The sequence below is a fragment of the Trematomus bernacchii genome, unplaced genomic scaffold (genome assembly GCF_902827165.1).
Source record: "Trematomus bernacchii unplaced genomic scaffold, fTreBer1.1, whole genome shotgun sequence".
NCBI lineage: Eukaryota > Metazoa > Chordata > Actinopteri > Perciformes > Nototheniidae > Trematomus > Trematomus bernacchii.
Genome location: NW_022987899.1, coordinates 5,623,983 through 5,642,481, shown reverse-complemented (window position 1 = coordinate 5,642,481; position 18,499 = coordinate 5,623,983). Strand labels below are relative to the sequence as shown.

Below are 18,499 nucleotides of genomic sequence, written 5' to 3'. Positions count from 1 at the left end.
ATGTATGTGTATGTGTATATGTATATGTATATGTGTATGTATATTATTGTATCTATCATTTGGTATATAATTGATGTACTGTTGCCTCAGTGCTCCGGGAGAGGGGTCGGTGGGATGGGTTGGGATGGGGCTGGGTTGAGGGAAAGTGAAAATGCCTCATTTGCTGTAATGCACTGTTACACTTTTTTCATGTGAATAAGAATATTTGACAAATAAAATAAAAGCAAACTCAAAACACATCTCTTGTATCTGTCTTCCATGTCACCTAGTTTCCACCTACATTAGCATCATTTCTGCCTGGTTTTGCATACACATGCTTTTATCATAATGGCACTGCTTGTGTTGCTGTTCATAATGTTTTTATAATTGTTGTGCTATGATATTTGTGTTTTTTTCTTTGCTTTTGTTTGGTTCGTACAGCCCTTTTAAGATTTTTTTGTGATTTGGGGCTATAATACATTTCGATTTGATTTTGATTTAAATTGTAACTCTTCAGTCTCCGCCTGCACCTGATGCATCTGCCCCGCGGTAATTGATATCAGGTGGTGGGGGCGTGGCTAGTTCAGGTCACCATGTTGAGGTGTGGTTACTCAGGTTTATCCTGTGTGTGAATCTCTGTGGACATATCATTTGTTTGGTAAAGCGTAAGGACAGGACTCACAATGTCAGGTATAGTAGACTTACATTTACTTAGTATTAAGGTTTGACATATTCAATGTTAATGTTTGTCAAGTTGACTTCTGGAATTGAATACGAACAGTCATTTATTTGCAATTATTGCACCAAACAGGTTGGTTTATTATCCAATATATTATTTGACACAAACTTGTAAAAGGAAAGACAGCCACTGCAAAATGTAGCCTTATTTTTTATTTAAATGTAATTATGTACTCCTGCTGTGATAGGATATATATGTTCTCACTCAGAATCTTGGTGACGTTACTTTATATTTTTATATCACTTTTATTTTATCCTGAAAGTTGTTTATCATTTGTATCTGTGTGCTGCTATAGGTGTCGAAGAAGTGATAACAGCGAAGGAGGCTCATTCCGATGAAATTAGTTGGCCATGGGGCAAGAAAAAGGTAGGAATGTGTAATCCATCAGTGTGGTGTGTGTGAATGTACTTGTTGTGTTAAGTGTTTTTGAAAGCAATGTCAAAAGGTTTCTCTGGTAAATCTGCCTCATCCAATCCATTTAATTACACACCGTCAAACACAATGTTAACTCTATTCATTCTGACCACTGGAATAAAGCACAATATATAAGACTAAGAAAAAACCATCATGATTTATTCAAAGTCAAATTATGCAATTTATTTTAGGATGACTCCAAGGACAAAAAGGGTTCAAGTGACAAAAAGGACTCGTCTCACAAAAAGGACTCCAAGGACAAAAAGGGTTCATGTGACAAAAAGGACTCGTCTCACAAAAAGGACTCATCTCACAAAAAAGATGGGTCAAAGCATGGAGACGGCAAAGACGGCAAGAAGAAGGACAAGAAGAAAAAGGAACACAAGGAGGGGGAGGAATCAGGCAACTCATCCTCATCTTCTTCCGCATCTTCATCATCCTCCAGCAGTGATGAGGTAAGCCCAATACTGCACCTACATTTTAGAGATATATCTTACATAATGTATATCTTGCTAACTTAAATCAAGTAAAAATATAGCAGTGTTTAATGTTGTTGACATCCATAGGGCAACTTTTAATTTCCCCTCAGTGCTCAGTTTGTGTTTCCATGTTACACGTTTGAAGTGCTCAAGACTTTCTTTGAATAGGAACATGTATTAAAATGCAGCTCTACTGGTAACATCATCTCACCTATTATTGTAAAGGCTTGGCACCTGAATAAATGGCTTGTTGGTATGAAACCTCCACAACAGGTCTTACTGGCAGAGCAGGTTGTGATGATATGTGACACACCACACCCTCCATTGTGTGAATGCTGTTTTTAGCTCTGTTAACAAGTGAACACCCTTGTTTATCAACTGGCACATATTGGCCCATTAACCTGCAGCCAAACTCAGATCCACTTCTAGTATCAATATTTTTCTGGGATGAATTCCCTCAAATTCATTGAGAGTATCAGATCATGGTCCTATTTGTGTGCATTTGGTGTCTTTAATACAAATGACTAGAGGAACAAACCAAGAGAGAAGGAATACCAGTCAGAAAGTCAAGTCACAAAAGAGTTGGTGTTTTTGATCTCATCAATCAAAGTGAATAGACTGCTGTCACACTTTCATAACATTACTGATCCAAAAATCAAGGTCATTTTGGTGCTTGTTACAGCTCATTCTGCTGCCACAAAGAATCATACATTACAAATGCAAAAGGTGCTGTGGCACTTTAGATGTTATTGAATAAATCATGTATCCTGTCTGCAGTAACAGCATTGTCCTTTTTTCTCATTTCAGGAGTGATGCATCCTGGGACCGGACAGTTCGTTATGAATGTGCAGTAGTACCAACTTTTCCTTCTGTGCTTTCTTTGGTTTCACATAAACATGCTGGTCTTGTGTAAACAAATCTGAAGTAAATGTTCTGACAACAAAAAGCTTGCAGGAGTCTTTTTTTCCATTAGGTTCTCCTGTCAAGTAAAGTGTGTTTCTTTACCACCAGATGGCAGTGTTCTCTATGTTTAGGGTCGCTCACAGTTTGACGTCCACACGTAGAGGAATGCAAATATAGAATATGTTGGTGTTTGTCATTGTAATTGTTAAAATAAGTTAAAATTACAAAACGGAAATAGATTATCCTAAGACAAAAGCATAATAAACAATTTAATGTGGAAAAGTGTATGGATCATCCTGTAGTACTGATGCATTCATTATTGGCAGCCTTTTTATATTAAGGCCTTAATTAGTCTTTTACTACGAATAATCTAAAAAAAAAATCACATTTCATGAGATTAAAGTTTATATGTAAAATAATAACCTGAAAAGCAACAGTTTAAAATGAATGAAGTGGTAAAAAGTAACACTATTTTACATAGAATTATAACACAAGAAGTACACAGCATTTTAAAAAGGAAATATTTTACTGTACTCAAGTTCAGCACATATATTCTACAACTGTAGGGCACACTGTGTCGACTCAGATTGTACTGTATTGCAACAATACACAATATTTCTGAAAAGTGAGAGATCTGAACGATGGATAGAACTACTAAAAAAAAATACATTGTACATCACTAAATAAAGGATTACCTGTTTACCTTGCATCAATATTCAAAGTCTGTTGTTGTGCTGTAGACATGACGGTCAGGACAAGAGAGTTACAATATTTACATTAAAGGATCTGCTTCAGGTCTTTTAAATCTTTTATGGGGTTGCAGGAAAAAAAGAAATGGTAAGCGGTTTCAGAAAAGAATCAGTAATACATCAAGTATCTTTCTATCAATCATGTCCACGTTTTATAATATTTTAGGGAATATTGAAGCGGGTGAGTGATTTACAACGTTTTCTCTCGTGTTTGACGTTTCATTTGCCAAAAGTGTGTGTCTTTAGAATGCCATATGCTTTTACATATTTTATCACTGTTATGACATGACTTTGTCCATAGCTTCTGGTAAATGGAATGACAAACCTCAGTTAACATTAGAGAAAGGTAAGGACGTCAGACTGGTGCAATCATCCGCTATTATTATATCTCGTAAAGTGCTTTAACACATGATTAAGTACAGTGTCTTGTCTCAAAGTGAACTAAAGCTGAAATGATTAGTCAATGACAGAACATGTGTCTTACTACTTTGATATTTGAAAAATATTTATGGAATTTATTTAGCAGAAATTAAATATGTTCTAGTTTCAGCTTCTCAAGTGTAAGTATTTGCGACCTTTCTTTTTCTTAATGTTACAGTAACTATATGTTGGTTAAACTATAGGAAGCAATTTGAAGATGTAAGATGTTTTTCAGGTGTTTTTGTAATTTGTTGTCATCTTACATAAGGACCTTGGGCATTCTTAACTCTGGTACCTGTTTGTCTACAGCAACAGCTTCATGTCTGTGAGTTTATTCCAACAGCTACAGGGTAGAATAAGGAATAAAGGAATGTATGTATAGTGGATTGCACCCATCATGTTTTTCCCTTTGAGTATACCTTTTCTCAAACTAAAAATCTAATTTAGGATAGAACATTCAAAAAATACTTCAGTCAGAAGGTTTCTCTTTTGAAATCTTTGAAATCTTTTTTACCTTACACACTGTGCCATGACCAGGCACCCTGTGAAGTAAGAGATATAAGCAGTGATTTAGTGCTGAGGTGAGCTGAGTGTGATCAGTGGATCAGAGCGAACACAGGTTGTTTGATGCAGTCTTCTCAGCGGCTCCTTTGAATCGCTGAGTAGTTACTTAGCCTGCAGCCACTTCTCACAGTTTCAGTTTTGCTGCAAATGACAAGCTTTGATCAATTAGGATAAAAAAGGAGTTAAAACACAAAGACACGGCATATTCTACACAGTATATCTGTAGTCTGTGTTGTGCATGCTGGTTCTTGCTTATGATGTGTGAAACACTCACCTGAATGAAACTGTCCTCGCAGTGACATTAGACTGATATTTACATATCAACTTTTCAAATAATAGGAATGACTCAGAAGAAAGGGCCTGTTATGACAACATCAATCAAAGAGGTTAAATAATTCTAGCTAAGATACAAAAAAATAAAAATAGCCTTGCATTGTATTATGTTATATTATTGATTCTTTATTGTACAATGTAATGTATTCATTTACTTTACATAATTTACTGAAAAAATTGTAAAAGAAAAATGCTTATCCAGGAAATCATGCACAGTGTCACTATAAAGAATACCAACTATATTTGATCCAATTATATTCTATCTTTTTCTATGTCTATTTTACTGTTCTATTGTATTCTATCTAACTGTATTCTGCAATATCTTATTCTGTTCTATTTAAATATATTATATGATATCTCATTTTGTTCTATTCTATTGTATTCTGTTCTGTTGTTCTGTGATTGCACCGCAGGGGGGCATGAACGTCTCTCTCTCTCGTCTGGCGTCAGCGGTCTCCCAGCAACAGCCCGGCTCGAGCTCATCTTAATCATCCTCTGCTGATCACCACCAAGCCGCACAGACACACTCACACTGAAACAGGAAGTCAGGTGGATTTGACCTACAAAGTAAATGCACACTGATTTCAGGTGCTTTTTCTCGCAAGACCATTTAGTACTGGCCTATTGATGTGGTCTTACAGTCTATTATAGAGTAGAGACAAGTGGTGTTGTGTTACTTAAGAGTGGAGTTGACATTATAAACGATATGGTTTGTTCAGAAAAGTAATTGTAATACGACTTTTGTTACTTCCCAAAACATTTTTTCAAACACAATTATTTTAATTGTCCTTTACTTTTATTGTTGAGTAACTATTTTTTGAACATGTGTCGGGCACACAGGTTTAAAGAAGTGAAGTGGTTCAACCCTGACCGATGGTCTGACACGGTGTCCTTTGGCAAACACCCAAGGATGTTTTACTTTGGAAAATATAAACAGGAAGTCTTCTTGTTACCAATGCTGTGTGTTTGCTCCCAGGTCGGATCAGCCGCAGTTGAGCAGACGAGAAACCATGGAGCGCAACAAGACGCGTTGGAGAGACTCACCAAGCGGACGGGAAAAGTGCCAGTTTGTGATCTGTTTGTAAGTAACTTTCAGCGACAGTGGGCATATTTTTGTTCACCAGCAGGTGGACATTGAGTGTTCGCTAGCGTGCGTAAACTGACTGGAGAGGAAATAAAACAGTCTTGGAGTGAACAGCAGCTACCAAAGAACGAGAGGAAAGGCGGAGTTGAAAAGAGCCGGAGGAGAGACAAGTGCCCGTTGGATAGAAATGCTCACTGTGTTGTTTTTTTGAATACTTTTTGACGTTGTTTTGTGGAAATGTCGCTGGTGTGCGCAGCGTAATACCCCCGGACAGCTTTCATGCCTCGTGCCATCAGCAGGGACAGTTACTTATCTGCAAGGAAACTGTGAGCAGAACTGAGATTTCATAAAGAAGAAGGCACTGGGCTTAAACTGAGGACCAGTCACTGAACAGTTACGAACCATGGTGAAGTTTCATAACTCGGACCTATGGATAGCCTGGATGATCATTTTCTGCATGGAGGGTAAGTTGTGTGACACTTGAAAACTTGTTTACCTCTGCTCAACTACAAGCACAAGTCGTGACACACACACTATTATAATAATAATAATAATAATAATAGGTTATACTTATATGACATTTTCCAAAAGGCTTAACTATTTTCTATCACGTGAACAAATCAGTATTACGATACATGTGGATGAGTGCTGCAAAAACAGATGTATTTGGAATTAAATTGTGCCACAGGCTCAACTCCTATCCAATAGCGCGTGCCACATCCATTTGATCCCCCTCTTCCTTAATACTGTATGTTTGGATCAGTCTGACAAATCCCCGGCATTTCCACAAAAAACTAAAGCACCGATTTAGGATGACTTTTCCCTGATGGTTGCGATGTCATCTCTCCCAAAAGCACTTTTGACTGTGCCCGTCTTATCCTTAATGCTCTCTGCTGTGCCTGATATCGCTTTTGCGCGTCGTACACAACACGAGGTCTAACATTACAAGGTTTTAAAACACTCAACGACCAGCGAATATTAAAACGTGACATATGGTGAGAGTGTCCGTGTTTTGAAATAGAAACGGGGCAGACTGATTAACGAGAAGCATATACCAGGCAGCTCAGGGGAATAATATCTTGAAACAGAATATCATCCATATAGCCATAATTCTTCTTTGGGGAATTGTATGTAAATGTGTGTGTGGGGCACCTAATAGCAAGTTTGTTTTACTGTAATTTCGTAAGCTTATCTTACGTTTTAATAATGCTAGTTTTTCACAAGTTTGTGTTGACAGTAGGCTAGTATAAAACAATGTAAAATATAAGTAATATAAAGCAACATTTGGTATAAGCCCTTATAAATACCAGAAGGTTTCTATAGTTTATGAAAGGCATTTGGGAATATTTTAGATTAACTAGAGAACCCATTAAAGAAATTCTAATGGTACAATAAATGAGCATCATTATTCATGAACATATGCTGTAGTTTAATGAATAAGGATGCATTATTCATATTTGAAATGAATGAGTTCATTAAACTTTCTTTCACATAGTGTGCACATATGCACATTTATGAGAACAAATAGCAAAACAATGCTAGACAATGCCAACCAGGTTCCCTTAAAGCCTCATGCCAGGAAACACAAAACATTCTCACTGAACCACACACACAGACACACACACACACACACACACACACACACACACACACACACACACACACACACACACACACACACACACGCACGCACGCACGCACACACACACACACACACACACACACAGACACACACACACACACACACACACACACAGACACAGACACAGACACACACACACACACACACACACACACACACACTCTGGCCTGACATGTCAATTTGGACAGAACAATTGTGTGAGATTGAATTTAGTCTTGATTGTCCATGTGTTTCACTCCGCTGCTCACTTGTTTGGGTGTAGACCTCCAAAGTGAGTGAATGCATGGCGTCTTGTCAGCTTTACTTAAGGGAACATATATACACACACACACACACACACAAACACACACACACAAACACACACTCACACAATCACACACAAAATGTATTCGAATCATTCTGACCGATTGTCTGAAAAAAAGGTTCACAATAAACAATTGTGGTGTGTGACCACTCTTTACTTTCTTTATTACATGTCCATCAAATAAAAAAACAACTTTAGAAATAACAATAGGTGAAGGTTCAAGTCTACAGATGAGTTTATAGAAATAATAAACTGCCCAGCTCTATTAACAGGGCGGCTTGTTCAGAAAGAAGCTGTATTTGCTGGACAGTTTTTCTTCCCTCCTCTTGCGTCTTGGTGGGGAGCTGCTTGTGTTTCTATAAATACACTCTGATGCAGCAAAGTCAGTATTGATTGTGGTTGCTTGTTTTGGCTTTGTGTACTGACCTCCACTTTTTGCATGTCAGACATTGTCACTCCATTGATCTGATCAGTTCATTATGTTAGGGGACACCAAATTGTTGCGGGTATTACACAATGAGGCCAGAATCGTTTATTTGATGTTACGTGTTCAACTTAAGATAAAAATAAATACGATAGCTTTATGACAACAACTTTTAATAGCTTGAAAGCATGTGTAGCTGTGGAGGCACACCAAGCAAGTAAACATAGTGAAAAGAGGAAAGTTTGAAGAAGCAGAAAACTATAAGAAACTATGACAACATGAAGTAAAATTCACAAGTGACTCGGACAGGCTTCATCCACGGCCATGTTTGTACTTTCAGCATTAGTTAGACATGTCTTGTCCTTCTTTAGCCACCAACCCTCCCCAGTCACACATAAATATTGCATCCGTTCCTCTCGATTAGAAATACAGCTGCACAGTGAAGAACAGTCTGGCAGTTCGGATCTGTAGTGCTTGAAGAATTTGAAGAAAGTTTGTAAAAGTTGGAAGAATAAACAGTAGAGGCTCTACAGTATGCAACAAATAGATTGGTTCAGCTGTTGTCAGAACGAACCCCCATGGTGATACCAACACAGAGCGGCTCTGTCCATGATGCCCGGATTTAACGATTTACCCAGAACAACCCTCAAGGGTGTTACAGCGAGCGATCCGGAGGTCCAATCAATTCAGCAAATTAAATTCAAGCGGCGGTGGTGGCTCTGAACTTTTTATCAACTATTGTTTGCTTTGGTTTTCTGCATAACAGATCCTATAGAGAACATTTCAAATGTGCATATATATGTATATCTTGTGATGGTGAAATGTTTAGATAAGCTTCCAGGCTTCCATATCACTGTCCTGTTTGTTTGAAAAAAAGAGTCCAGTGAGGACAAGGAGCAAATAAAAAAAGGCAACATTGAGTGTTTCTTTAGCTCATTGACATTCAGGGCATTCATGTCTGCATCAAAGCTGAACTTAGAACAGCTCCCTTCTCCACTTTCTCTGTGAGCTTGTTAACCTTTAAGGGTCTGCCTACAGTATGAAATTATAGAGCAGGTCTAAATGGTGTCCTTTGCTCAATTTGTGGATTTGATTTCAATCAATGTGTCACTCAATATGAATCAGTTGCACTGATTTCAGAGTTGCAGTCGTCATGGTTTTCAGGCCAAAATACACGCAGCTGTGGAGGGAAAAGCTAAATGTGGCCACTTTAATACCTGTAAATGTAAAGCAGGTCCTAACATAAATCTACAATCAGCGAAACCATGTTTACTGGTGTGTTTCTATTGCCACTTCAAAGCCACTTTGTTTTTTTTCCCAGTCAATTATTCTCTCTAACAGTTGCAGGTAGTCAAAATGATAATGAGGGATGGAAAGAACAGAGTGATACAAGCTTAGAAAAGATAAAACGTGTGGAGAGAAGTGGAGAGAGCTCAGCATGCCATTTTAAAGTACTCTCAGTTGTTTAACCTCAGGTGATCTAGCAGTTAAAAAACCTGGCATCCAACTAAGAACATGCCTCTCAAAATCCTGCTAATGCAGATTGCATATGATAGAAAATCCCGTCTGGATCAGTTTTATCTGATAAGTAGCGTTTTTTTCCCCCTCCTCTTTCCGCCTGCTACTAAAAAGGAGCAGCTGGAACAAGAGTGTTGGACAGATGGAACTTTCCACCTCGATTATTTTTCTCGCTAAAAATAGCTTCTCAAAAAATTAAAAGACCTCTGGGACTGCTAGCAAAGTGCATGTGCGTGTGTACATATGCGTGTGTGCGTTTGAGCGACAGAGGCGCAGAGAACTTCAGACGCCGGGGTCCTCAGATGATGGCAGCAGCGGCCAACCTGGGAGTGTGAATGAATAAATGATGGCAGATATTTGGAGGAAGAGAGCACAGCATTCGCCTGGTCCCACGGTCTCTTAAGCACACATTAAACTAGGTCCCAAAGAGTCCAGCTCTGCGGCACGGAAGTTGGCCAAGCATCTGGGGCAAACATCTGATGTGGTCAGCTCACAGAGGTTTGGGGTTTGAGGTTTTGGGGTTGGTTGTACCTTTTAATCAGAGTGGCAAATGAGGGTATCATGAGCGTGTGGGAGCAAGGCGATGCTGCTGCCGAAGCTGAACACGTTTTTAAACTACATTTGGGTTAGATGATTAAAAAGAGTGTTGGAGAAGTAGAGTGTCATTTCTCAAAACAGAAGATGATCTGGAGGCAGGCCTGTAAAACTTGTTTAAGATTCAGTGTCATCATCTACAGTATAACACTTAAGGTGGCAAACACTTTGCTTTCAGTATAAATGATGTCCTCTGTAGAGGAATTATGTGATTGAAGTATTTAAACGTTTATTTTACGACTTGTTCGACAAGTTGCAATGAAAACCTGCAGTAACCAGTTTTTTCTCAGTATGCTTGAGTCATTACTTCTCAATGGATTAAGTGTATTAATTGCACTCTTATTAAAGCTGATGTTGGTTAAGAACCTGCAAAAGGAAACTCCTCCACTTTATAACTGAAGGTACAGTTCCAAAAGCCAAAACTAATCTATGACAAAACCACATAAGTGAACCTACATGCTTGAAGTGACAAACTGTTATAGTATTTTGTTTAAAACATTTTTTTACTTAATTTTATTTTTGAGTGTGTGTGATTTTGTGAGGAGCCCTGAGCTAATGCATATTTAAGGTGAATGTCTTCATCCTGTCGTGGCACCCTGGAGATCCTCCTTGAAATGAGCAGTTTTGCTTCGCTGGCTCTTGAGGTTTGACAGGACGTTTGCTGACAGGACTCCTCCGTCACCTAGTGACTCAGGAGATATTTGGTACATTCAGTTAAAACGTTAAGGACGCCATAATCAAGTTTTGATGAGTTTCATATATTATAAGGAAAACCTTTTTACAAAGGCTTTAATCTCTGTAACTTTAAATTGCTGCTTACTTATAATGCTCAGAATGAAAGAAGAGTGTGAATAGTCTCCCATGTTTCCCTATTCCCATGAATCCATGCAAAGCCGTGAGTGTGAGTCAGCAGCTTAAATGACAGTCACATAGAACACACTCGAACAGAATAGTCATTGTTTCATTGTAGACTCATGCACAATATTTAAACCTGGTGTCAAAAAGTGATCTAGCTCAAAATCCATGTAATTAAACGTTTTTCAACAAAGTTCACTTTCAACCAAACAGATTAATGTGCCAGTGTTAATAAGCTACACTTTGGACTTGGGAAAAATGTCTGTTTTACTTAATTTACCATCAGAAATCTGCTAAAATGATCTCTGTTCACTCAATCTTCAGGGCACCTGCACACTTTCAGGTTCGCAACAATCAACGATAATTGACGTGGATTAGACAAAAGCCCTCCTACACCATTTACTTCCTATCAATCAGTGTCTGCCAGAGGCTCGTTAAGTTGATCTCTGGTATTACCAATAATGGATGCTGTGTTTATCATTGTAGGCCATTATGAGCTCAGATCAATGCTCCTGTGCGCACATTATTCCAATACATTACAGTAGATCCCAAAAGGATTCCCGTGGTTTGTAATGACTTCATCTGTTTGATCAACCAATCAGATAAGCTCGGTGTAGTCAGTTTGTCTTTTATGTTCATTTGGCAGATTCACACTCTCCACTCAGCTCGATGTCAGTATGAAAGGAAACTTCAGTCTGTTCAGCTGTTCATTCATATGCATGGGATTTGTGAATAGCTTTTTGACTTGATCAGTAAAACCTTTTGTAAATGAACTGAAAAATCAGCACCCTAGAAGATTATGATGGTTAAATTGTTTTGCTTTATTATTACTCAGAATTCATAACCCCTCCCTTTAACTTCCTTAATTTGCTCCCTATAATTTGCTAACCCATTCCCTGATATTTTGAAATATTTTTCTCAGGTTTCTTGAGGGTATGTTGTTTACTCTTATTTTGCTTTGGCCAATAAACCACTCAATCTTACAGTAAGTAAGTAAGTAGGTTTTGCCAATAGAGAAAAGCCCAAAAAGTGAGCAATGTGGGGTAAAACTAAGATAAGGAAAGTGTTGTACACATAACTATATTAATTTCAGGGATTTCATTGTTCAAATCATTCATCCCTTTTTACCTATACATACACGTTAAATTGGACATATACTGTATGTGATGACGATCTGATGGCGATGATGATGATGATTCATCTGAAACGAGGGTTAAATTAGACCAGACTTTCCAGCACTATAGCATTTAGTAAAACACAAAGGCAAATATCACACTGCTCCCAGAGGAGGCAAACCTTCTATAATGACAGACAGCTACATGAAATGTTGCAGTGGGAGCTGCGTTTACAGCAGGCCTGGAGGAAGGATGCATGGCTGAGTGAGTCCTGAAGCAAGGACTATACTGTATAGGTATTTTTAACTGTGCTCCCCTGGTGTGCTGTGGCATTGCATCACTAATTTGAAATGGATTGTTAATTGATCCACACAACAACTAAATGACCTTACAGCACATGATGAACCCAGCTGCTGTGCTGGCTTGTGTCACTGCGAGATAATGCAGATCCTGTGACCTGCTTTAGTTCATGGTGGTCCAATGAGTTATCTTGACCAGATAATTGCACAGGCCCTCCAAATACATATAAGTCATATAATCATATTCCAGAGGATTGTAATTGTATAAATTGCTCAATGTTGCACATTATTGCTGTCCTTGCTCGACTGTAATGGCTACCTTTACTGTAATGTGCCTAATTGAGTGTACCTACATAAATTACTTCCCTCCTTAGAGTTAATAAAAGCTTTTGAGGGTCAGACACGGTTTTAAAAAAGATGAACCCACCAGCATTTAGAACATTCTTGCTGCAAAACATTCATTATGTCAGAGGAAATTTCCTTGATCACTTTGTATTCCAATGACAGCAGCATGTTAGCTCAGTGGAATCCTTTATCTCTGTGGTCAGGGTGAGCTGATGAACTGAACTTGAAACCATCTGCCCGTTGTCCTGACACTCATATCTGCTAATGGAAATGCATAATACTGCAAAGTGAATAAAATACAGGGGAACAAAGAGAAAAAGGGAATGGATTCTCCTGCATGAAATATGCCCAGGGCTTTTCACAGCCATAGGTAATTCATAAACTGGCAGTTGGGGTAAAACACTGCTGTTTTTCTTTTTGTGTGTGCGTTTGCTCTTTTAATCTAGTTCAATGTCTCTTCTCTCAAAATCCATTCAAATGAAACACACATCAAAGAAAAAAAAGGTTGATTTCCGAAAAGGTTGTTCATTTTGGCTGTTGCACCCATGCAGCACATCAGCTAAATCTGCAATATAGCCACATATCTGTGACAACAATGAAATTAAAGGTATGTGTTGAAGTGGACGGCAATGGATTACGTCATTTTAACCCCAATTAAAACATTTAGGGAAAAAGAAAAGAAGCAATCGTTTTTTAGGAACACAAATGTTGAGAATATTACCACACATTGTCACAGTTTTTAACGCACAACACATTTCCAGTTGACTTTAAGGGTTTCAATTTGTCAGTGGAGTTAATAAGGGATGTCTGAAGCAGTGTGTGCACGGGCCATTCAACAAAGCCTGGTGCTTTTAATGTTCATTCAGCACCACACTTGTACTGATCTGGTTAGTGAGGACACCTAATAGAGATGCCCCTGCAGGAGTAGAAGGCGAGCTCTTGGTGTGACACACATTAACTCTCAATAAATGTGTGCTAATTGCTTTAGACACTCACTGTAGGAGATGTTGGGCATCAGCTTTCCGTAGATTCATTACAAGTCCCTCGTTTTTACAACGCCCCAGAGCCATACTCTTTTAGTGAGGTGTAATTCTTTCAAGATACAGGTCAAACTTTGCTTTCCCTCCCTTATCCTGACCTAAATCCCTCTGTGTTTCTCTCCAACCTCCTTGCGTCCTTGTATTTAGTGTTTTGCCTCCCTTCACATCACTCTGTATTCCAGTTTCACTCTTTTTCACTGTCTCTCTTCTTTATTCTTTAGATCCCTCTGTGCCTTGCTTTCACACACTCTAAATATCTCTCTGTCTGCTGTTTCTTTCTCCTTCGTCCCACACACTCTGTCGACACACACATTACTTTCCAGGGACGAGGATGAGACTGAAAAGTGGTCCCCGCTTGTTCTGTCCTCGCAGACAATGAATGAACATGTCAAATGTGATGCGAGTGAACAGCCAGGAAGAATGGCACGTTAAGGAGTGAGAGAGAAAGAAAAGAGAGTCAAAAAGAGACAGAGCAATAGTTAGAGGGAGGGAACGACTGGGAGAGAAAAAGGCTAGCAGGAGAGGTCCCATCTGTGCATTGTTACAGCAGACTTCCCCTTAACATTGTCGCTGTTGTATCCAAAAGAACAGAAGGGGGCACAGGTGGGACTCTGGCAAACTGGGGAACGCACATTTTCTGAATACACACACAATCAGAGGCACTTACAAATGAAACGTTTGCAATACCACACAAACATATACAACCCCCCCCCCCCCCCCCCCATCCTACTATGTACATACACACAGGGGCGCCATAAGGGGGTGAAAAGTTAGGACGATTCTAAGGGCCCGTGACTGACAAGGGCCCAAACAATTTTAGAACATTAAGAAAAAAATGTTTAAGTAACCAATGTGATTATCTTTTCATGGGGCCCAAAATCCCTGGCGGCGCCCCTGCATACACACACATAGAACACTGAGGCATAGACAACCTTTATACAAATATTTCATTGCTAAAGATCTGCGCATTACATTCTGTTGAAATTTAGATTTATATGCATTTATTTCACAACTTAATGAACCTTTGACTACTAAAACTTCTTAAAAGCATATTCTAAACTTTAATGGTTAAAAAAATAAGAGATGAGCAATGTTTTCTTACACCCAGTGCGACGTGCTTCTCGTGGCGACCACGTGGGTGGTGTTAGTCTAACAACTATATAAGGGGCATGGATATCAGGGGGCACCATATGCTGCTGTTCCCCTTTAACCCTTAATCCATGCCTCCACTGCCTTATCTGTTTGGCCTCCCTGACAGCCTGGAGACTGTTGGTGGGGGCAGGGAAATACTGTCCAGTACACTGCACACTGCTTTGTATTTGTAATGTGCTCAATTCGCAAATCCACTCGGCCCTAGATAGTGTTGCCAGAATATCAAAGGCCAAATTCACCATTACACACACAAACATGTTAAGGCATCAATGTACCTACCCACCCACACATAATGGCACACACACACACACACACACACACACACACACACACACACACACACACACACACACACACACACACACACACACACACACACACACACACACACACACATACATACATACATACATACATACATACATACATACATACATACATACATACACACATACATACACACACACACACACATACATACAAGAACTTTCAACCCACCCTCCCACACGCATTCATATCACGAGGATATTGCACAGACTGATAATGCCAGATAGTAGTATTGTCACAGAGCCCACTGACACACTGTGTCTGTGTGTGTGTGTGTGTGTGTGTGTGTGTGTGTGTGTGTGTGTGTGTGTGTGTGTGTGTGTGTGTGTGTGTGTGTGTGTGTGTGTGTGTGTGTGTGTGTGTGTGTGTGTGTGTGTGTGTGTGTCCACTATCCTACAAAAAGCCTTTAAGTAGATCCCAGCTATTGGAGGAGCTTTAAATAAGTGTAACACAATAATGGAGTGCTGGTCTTGCACATTTGCCCTACGTGACATCGACTAAGGGGAGGGCTGCTGAGGGTAGAAACAGATGAGTACTCTGTTCAGGAAACCTACCTCGGAGAATTACACTGACACTGACTTTGTTAGGAAACCCTTAAATATGATAATCAGTACATTAATTTAAGGTATACATTTTAAGATACACCCAGCACTTCTAGCAAAGACTTTCTACTTCAATGAATGTTAAAGGTCCCATGTCATGCTTTTCCGGTTATTACCCGTCCCCTTGTGTGTTATGAAGGTTTTTATGCATGTAAACGGTCTGCAAAGTCACAAACCCTCAAAGTACAGAACACAGAAAATACGTGTCTATGCTGCCCCAGAACGCCTCGTTGGAGATTTTCTTTTTCAAGTTTTTCTTCCGGGAACCAAGTGACGTAACGACGACCCCTCCGTGGATTGGTCCGTGGAGCCGTTACGTCCGCGGAGTGTCTGCAGAGCGTCCGCGGAGCCGTTACGTTTCCTCACACACACACACTCAATCTTTTCTCAGCTGCAGCTCCGCCGATTTCTCCTCCCTGAGACGGCGGGACGCGGCGAGGCTGTGAGTCGGTGTGTGAGCACACACACAAACTCCCAGCCAGGCTGCGGGTGTGTGTGTGTGTTCGGGCTGGGTTTAGCTGTGTCTCGCTGTCTCGCAGACGGCCACTGGGCTCATAGGGAGGGGGGGGCAGGAGCTCCAACAAGCCGTTTAGGACAGAGAGTGAATACACATACTATACAGAGATGCTGTATGAGAAACCAATGTGATTTTGGAACATTGAACAATGTAAATCTATTTTAGTATACCTCAACAATGGAATTATGATCAGTAGAAATGGCCATGACATAGGACCTTTAATAATATGCATGTGTGCAGTTTCAAACAAAGCATAAAACATACACTTTTGCTTGCTCAGCTACAAATAATTCTAATAATGTGCTGTTGAGTTCTTTCATAAATTAAACCTTCAATTTATTGCAGTGGCATACAGCTATTTTTCCTTTTTTTAAAACATATTTTGTCTCTGCTTTCATTATATCATTACCAAATGAAATTGGTTGTTTTATATGACCAACGAGACTGTGGGTGTTTCTCAATGTCGAGGACGCTTCCTTGGTAGGACATGTCTTCCGAGTCAGGTCCTTCAGAAGCTAGGCAAGAATCCTTCCTGGCATTCGGAGAACAAAGAATGGAACAGGCTAGCAAGTGTGCAGGTATGCGTCATATGAGAGGCCCCGCCTTACATTTTCCGCCAAAGATTTTGGAAATTGGTCCGTGCGCAAAGCATTGTGGGGATTTTAAGACCCCGGAGGATACACTGGTGCATCCTCGATATTTCCCGCAACGAAGGATTCAGTCCTCGGTAGAATTCCAAGGATCCTGGACATTGGAACAGTCCTTCGGCGGGATTCGATGACGTAGCATCCTTGAAATAGTGGCTCTAGAGGAGCCTTCCTCGACATTGAGAAACACCCTGAGACTTGCTTACTTGCCTCCTCTGATGAGCCACAGCTGCTGATCCTTACCCAGCTTTTCCGCTAAGAGGTGATTTGTGAATATGGAACAATGTGTAAACTATTGAGCCAAGGCCCAAATCATCTGCTAAGACGGGCTTTGCTGCAGATTATGTTTGTCATTTGGTCTGTGACCCTGGCTTATAGATAGCTTTGGCTTTATTTGATCAGTTCAGTGACACAAGAGCAATACCTTGCGTGCAAACACACGATAAACCAAGATTGGAGATGGATATTGTCAAGCCACACTTAGTATTAATCAACACCTGCTGTATATTTCCTTATTTTTGACAAGTTATTGTAGTTCTTCATGATTTGTTAGGAAATGTCCTACATAAAAAGCTACTTGGATATTTTTGCAAAGGAGACTGCTTTAAATTCAGAATGTTTGTCTTTGCAGAGTCCCAAAGCCAATTCATCATCTTAAAAATGTCCTAAAGGGGGCGTCAGCTGTCAAAACTAAGCTACCAAAACGCCACCTTTGAGACATTTCTAAGATGATGTACCAATGTTGATTCCATCCCACAAATCCAACCAATGGCTCTTTGCTGCATGTGGTCCACTCTCCCTCATCCTTTACCTGCAAAAAAATAAAAAGAATGTCTCAAAGGACTTCACATTTACTGCCGGGAAAATAAATTGTACAGTGTCTGGAGAGACAAACACATATTTGAAGCATAATGATCATATCGATGAAAAATAAAGCTCTGTACTTGGTTCTGGAAAGCTGATATCTGTTTATTTCTCTTTAAATAGAAGTAAACAAAGATAGTGTGTCTTACCCAAGATAAACATTGCATTGGATTTGAAGATTTACACAGGTTTATCTTTGCTAGGAAGAATGGATCTAAAGATATGTGGCTTGGTAGGACATGCTCTGCTGAACGCTAATTTCCTCTTAAATGTTGGTGACAGTCTGTCAGCCAGCACCCAGTGTTCAGAAGGCGTGACAGGGTACATAAGGGATGGTGAGATGAGATACATATGATTGTGTGAGATTGTTTGCTATATATATGCTAGCAGAAGCTGCAGTATTTGAAATGAGATCTAGCTCAAACTGAGAGCCAGTTAAGGGAGGATTTGATTTAATGCTGTTGAAGCTCCATTTTGTATGAGTTGAAGGTGATCATACTGGTGATTGGTAGCCTGGAAAACATGCATTGAAAAGACATGAATGATGATGAAACAGCTAAATTCAGCAGTGAATGTGGCCTTTCATTTTA

General features: G+C 39.6%; 2 protein-coding genes across 2 annotated transcripts in view; both read left to right on the top strand.

The window, feature by feature from the left end:
* Window positions 1–579: 579 nt before the first annotated feature.
* LOC117469932 (protein PXR1-like) lies at window positions 580–2,557 on the top strand. Its single transcript, XM_034114409.1, has 4 exons — window positions 580–669; window positions 1,014–1,084; window positions 1,324–1,587; window positions 2,419–2,557. The coding sequence occupies exons 1-4, from the start codon at window positions 663–665 to the stop codon at window positions 2,422–2,424; spliced, it is 348 nt and encodes a 115-aa protein (XP_033970300.1). The 5' UTR covers window positions 580–662; the 3' UTR covers window positions 2,425–2,557.
* A 3,044-nt stretch (window positions 2,558–5,601) lies between these two features.
* igsf11 (immunoglobulin superfamily member 11) overlaps window positions 5,602–18,499 on the top strand; it is an 88,519-nt gene continuing 75,621 nt past the window's right edge. Inside the window, exon 1 of the mRNA XM_034114436.1 lies at window positions 5,602–6,128. Coding sequence (XP_033970327.1) covers window positions 6,068–6,128 — 61 coding nt within the window. The 5' untranslated portion in view covers window positions 5,602–6,067. The remainder of the gene's footprint in view (window positions 6,129–18,499) is intronic.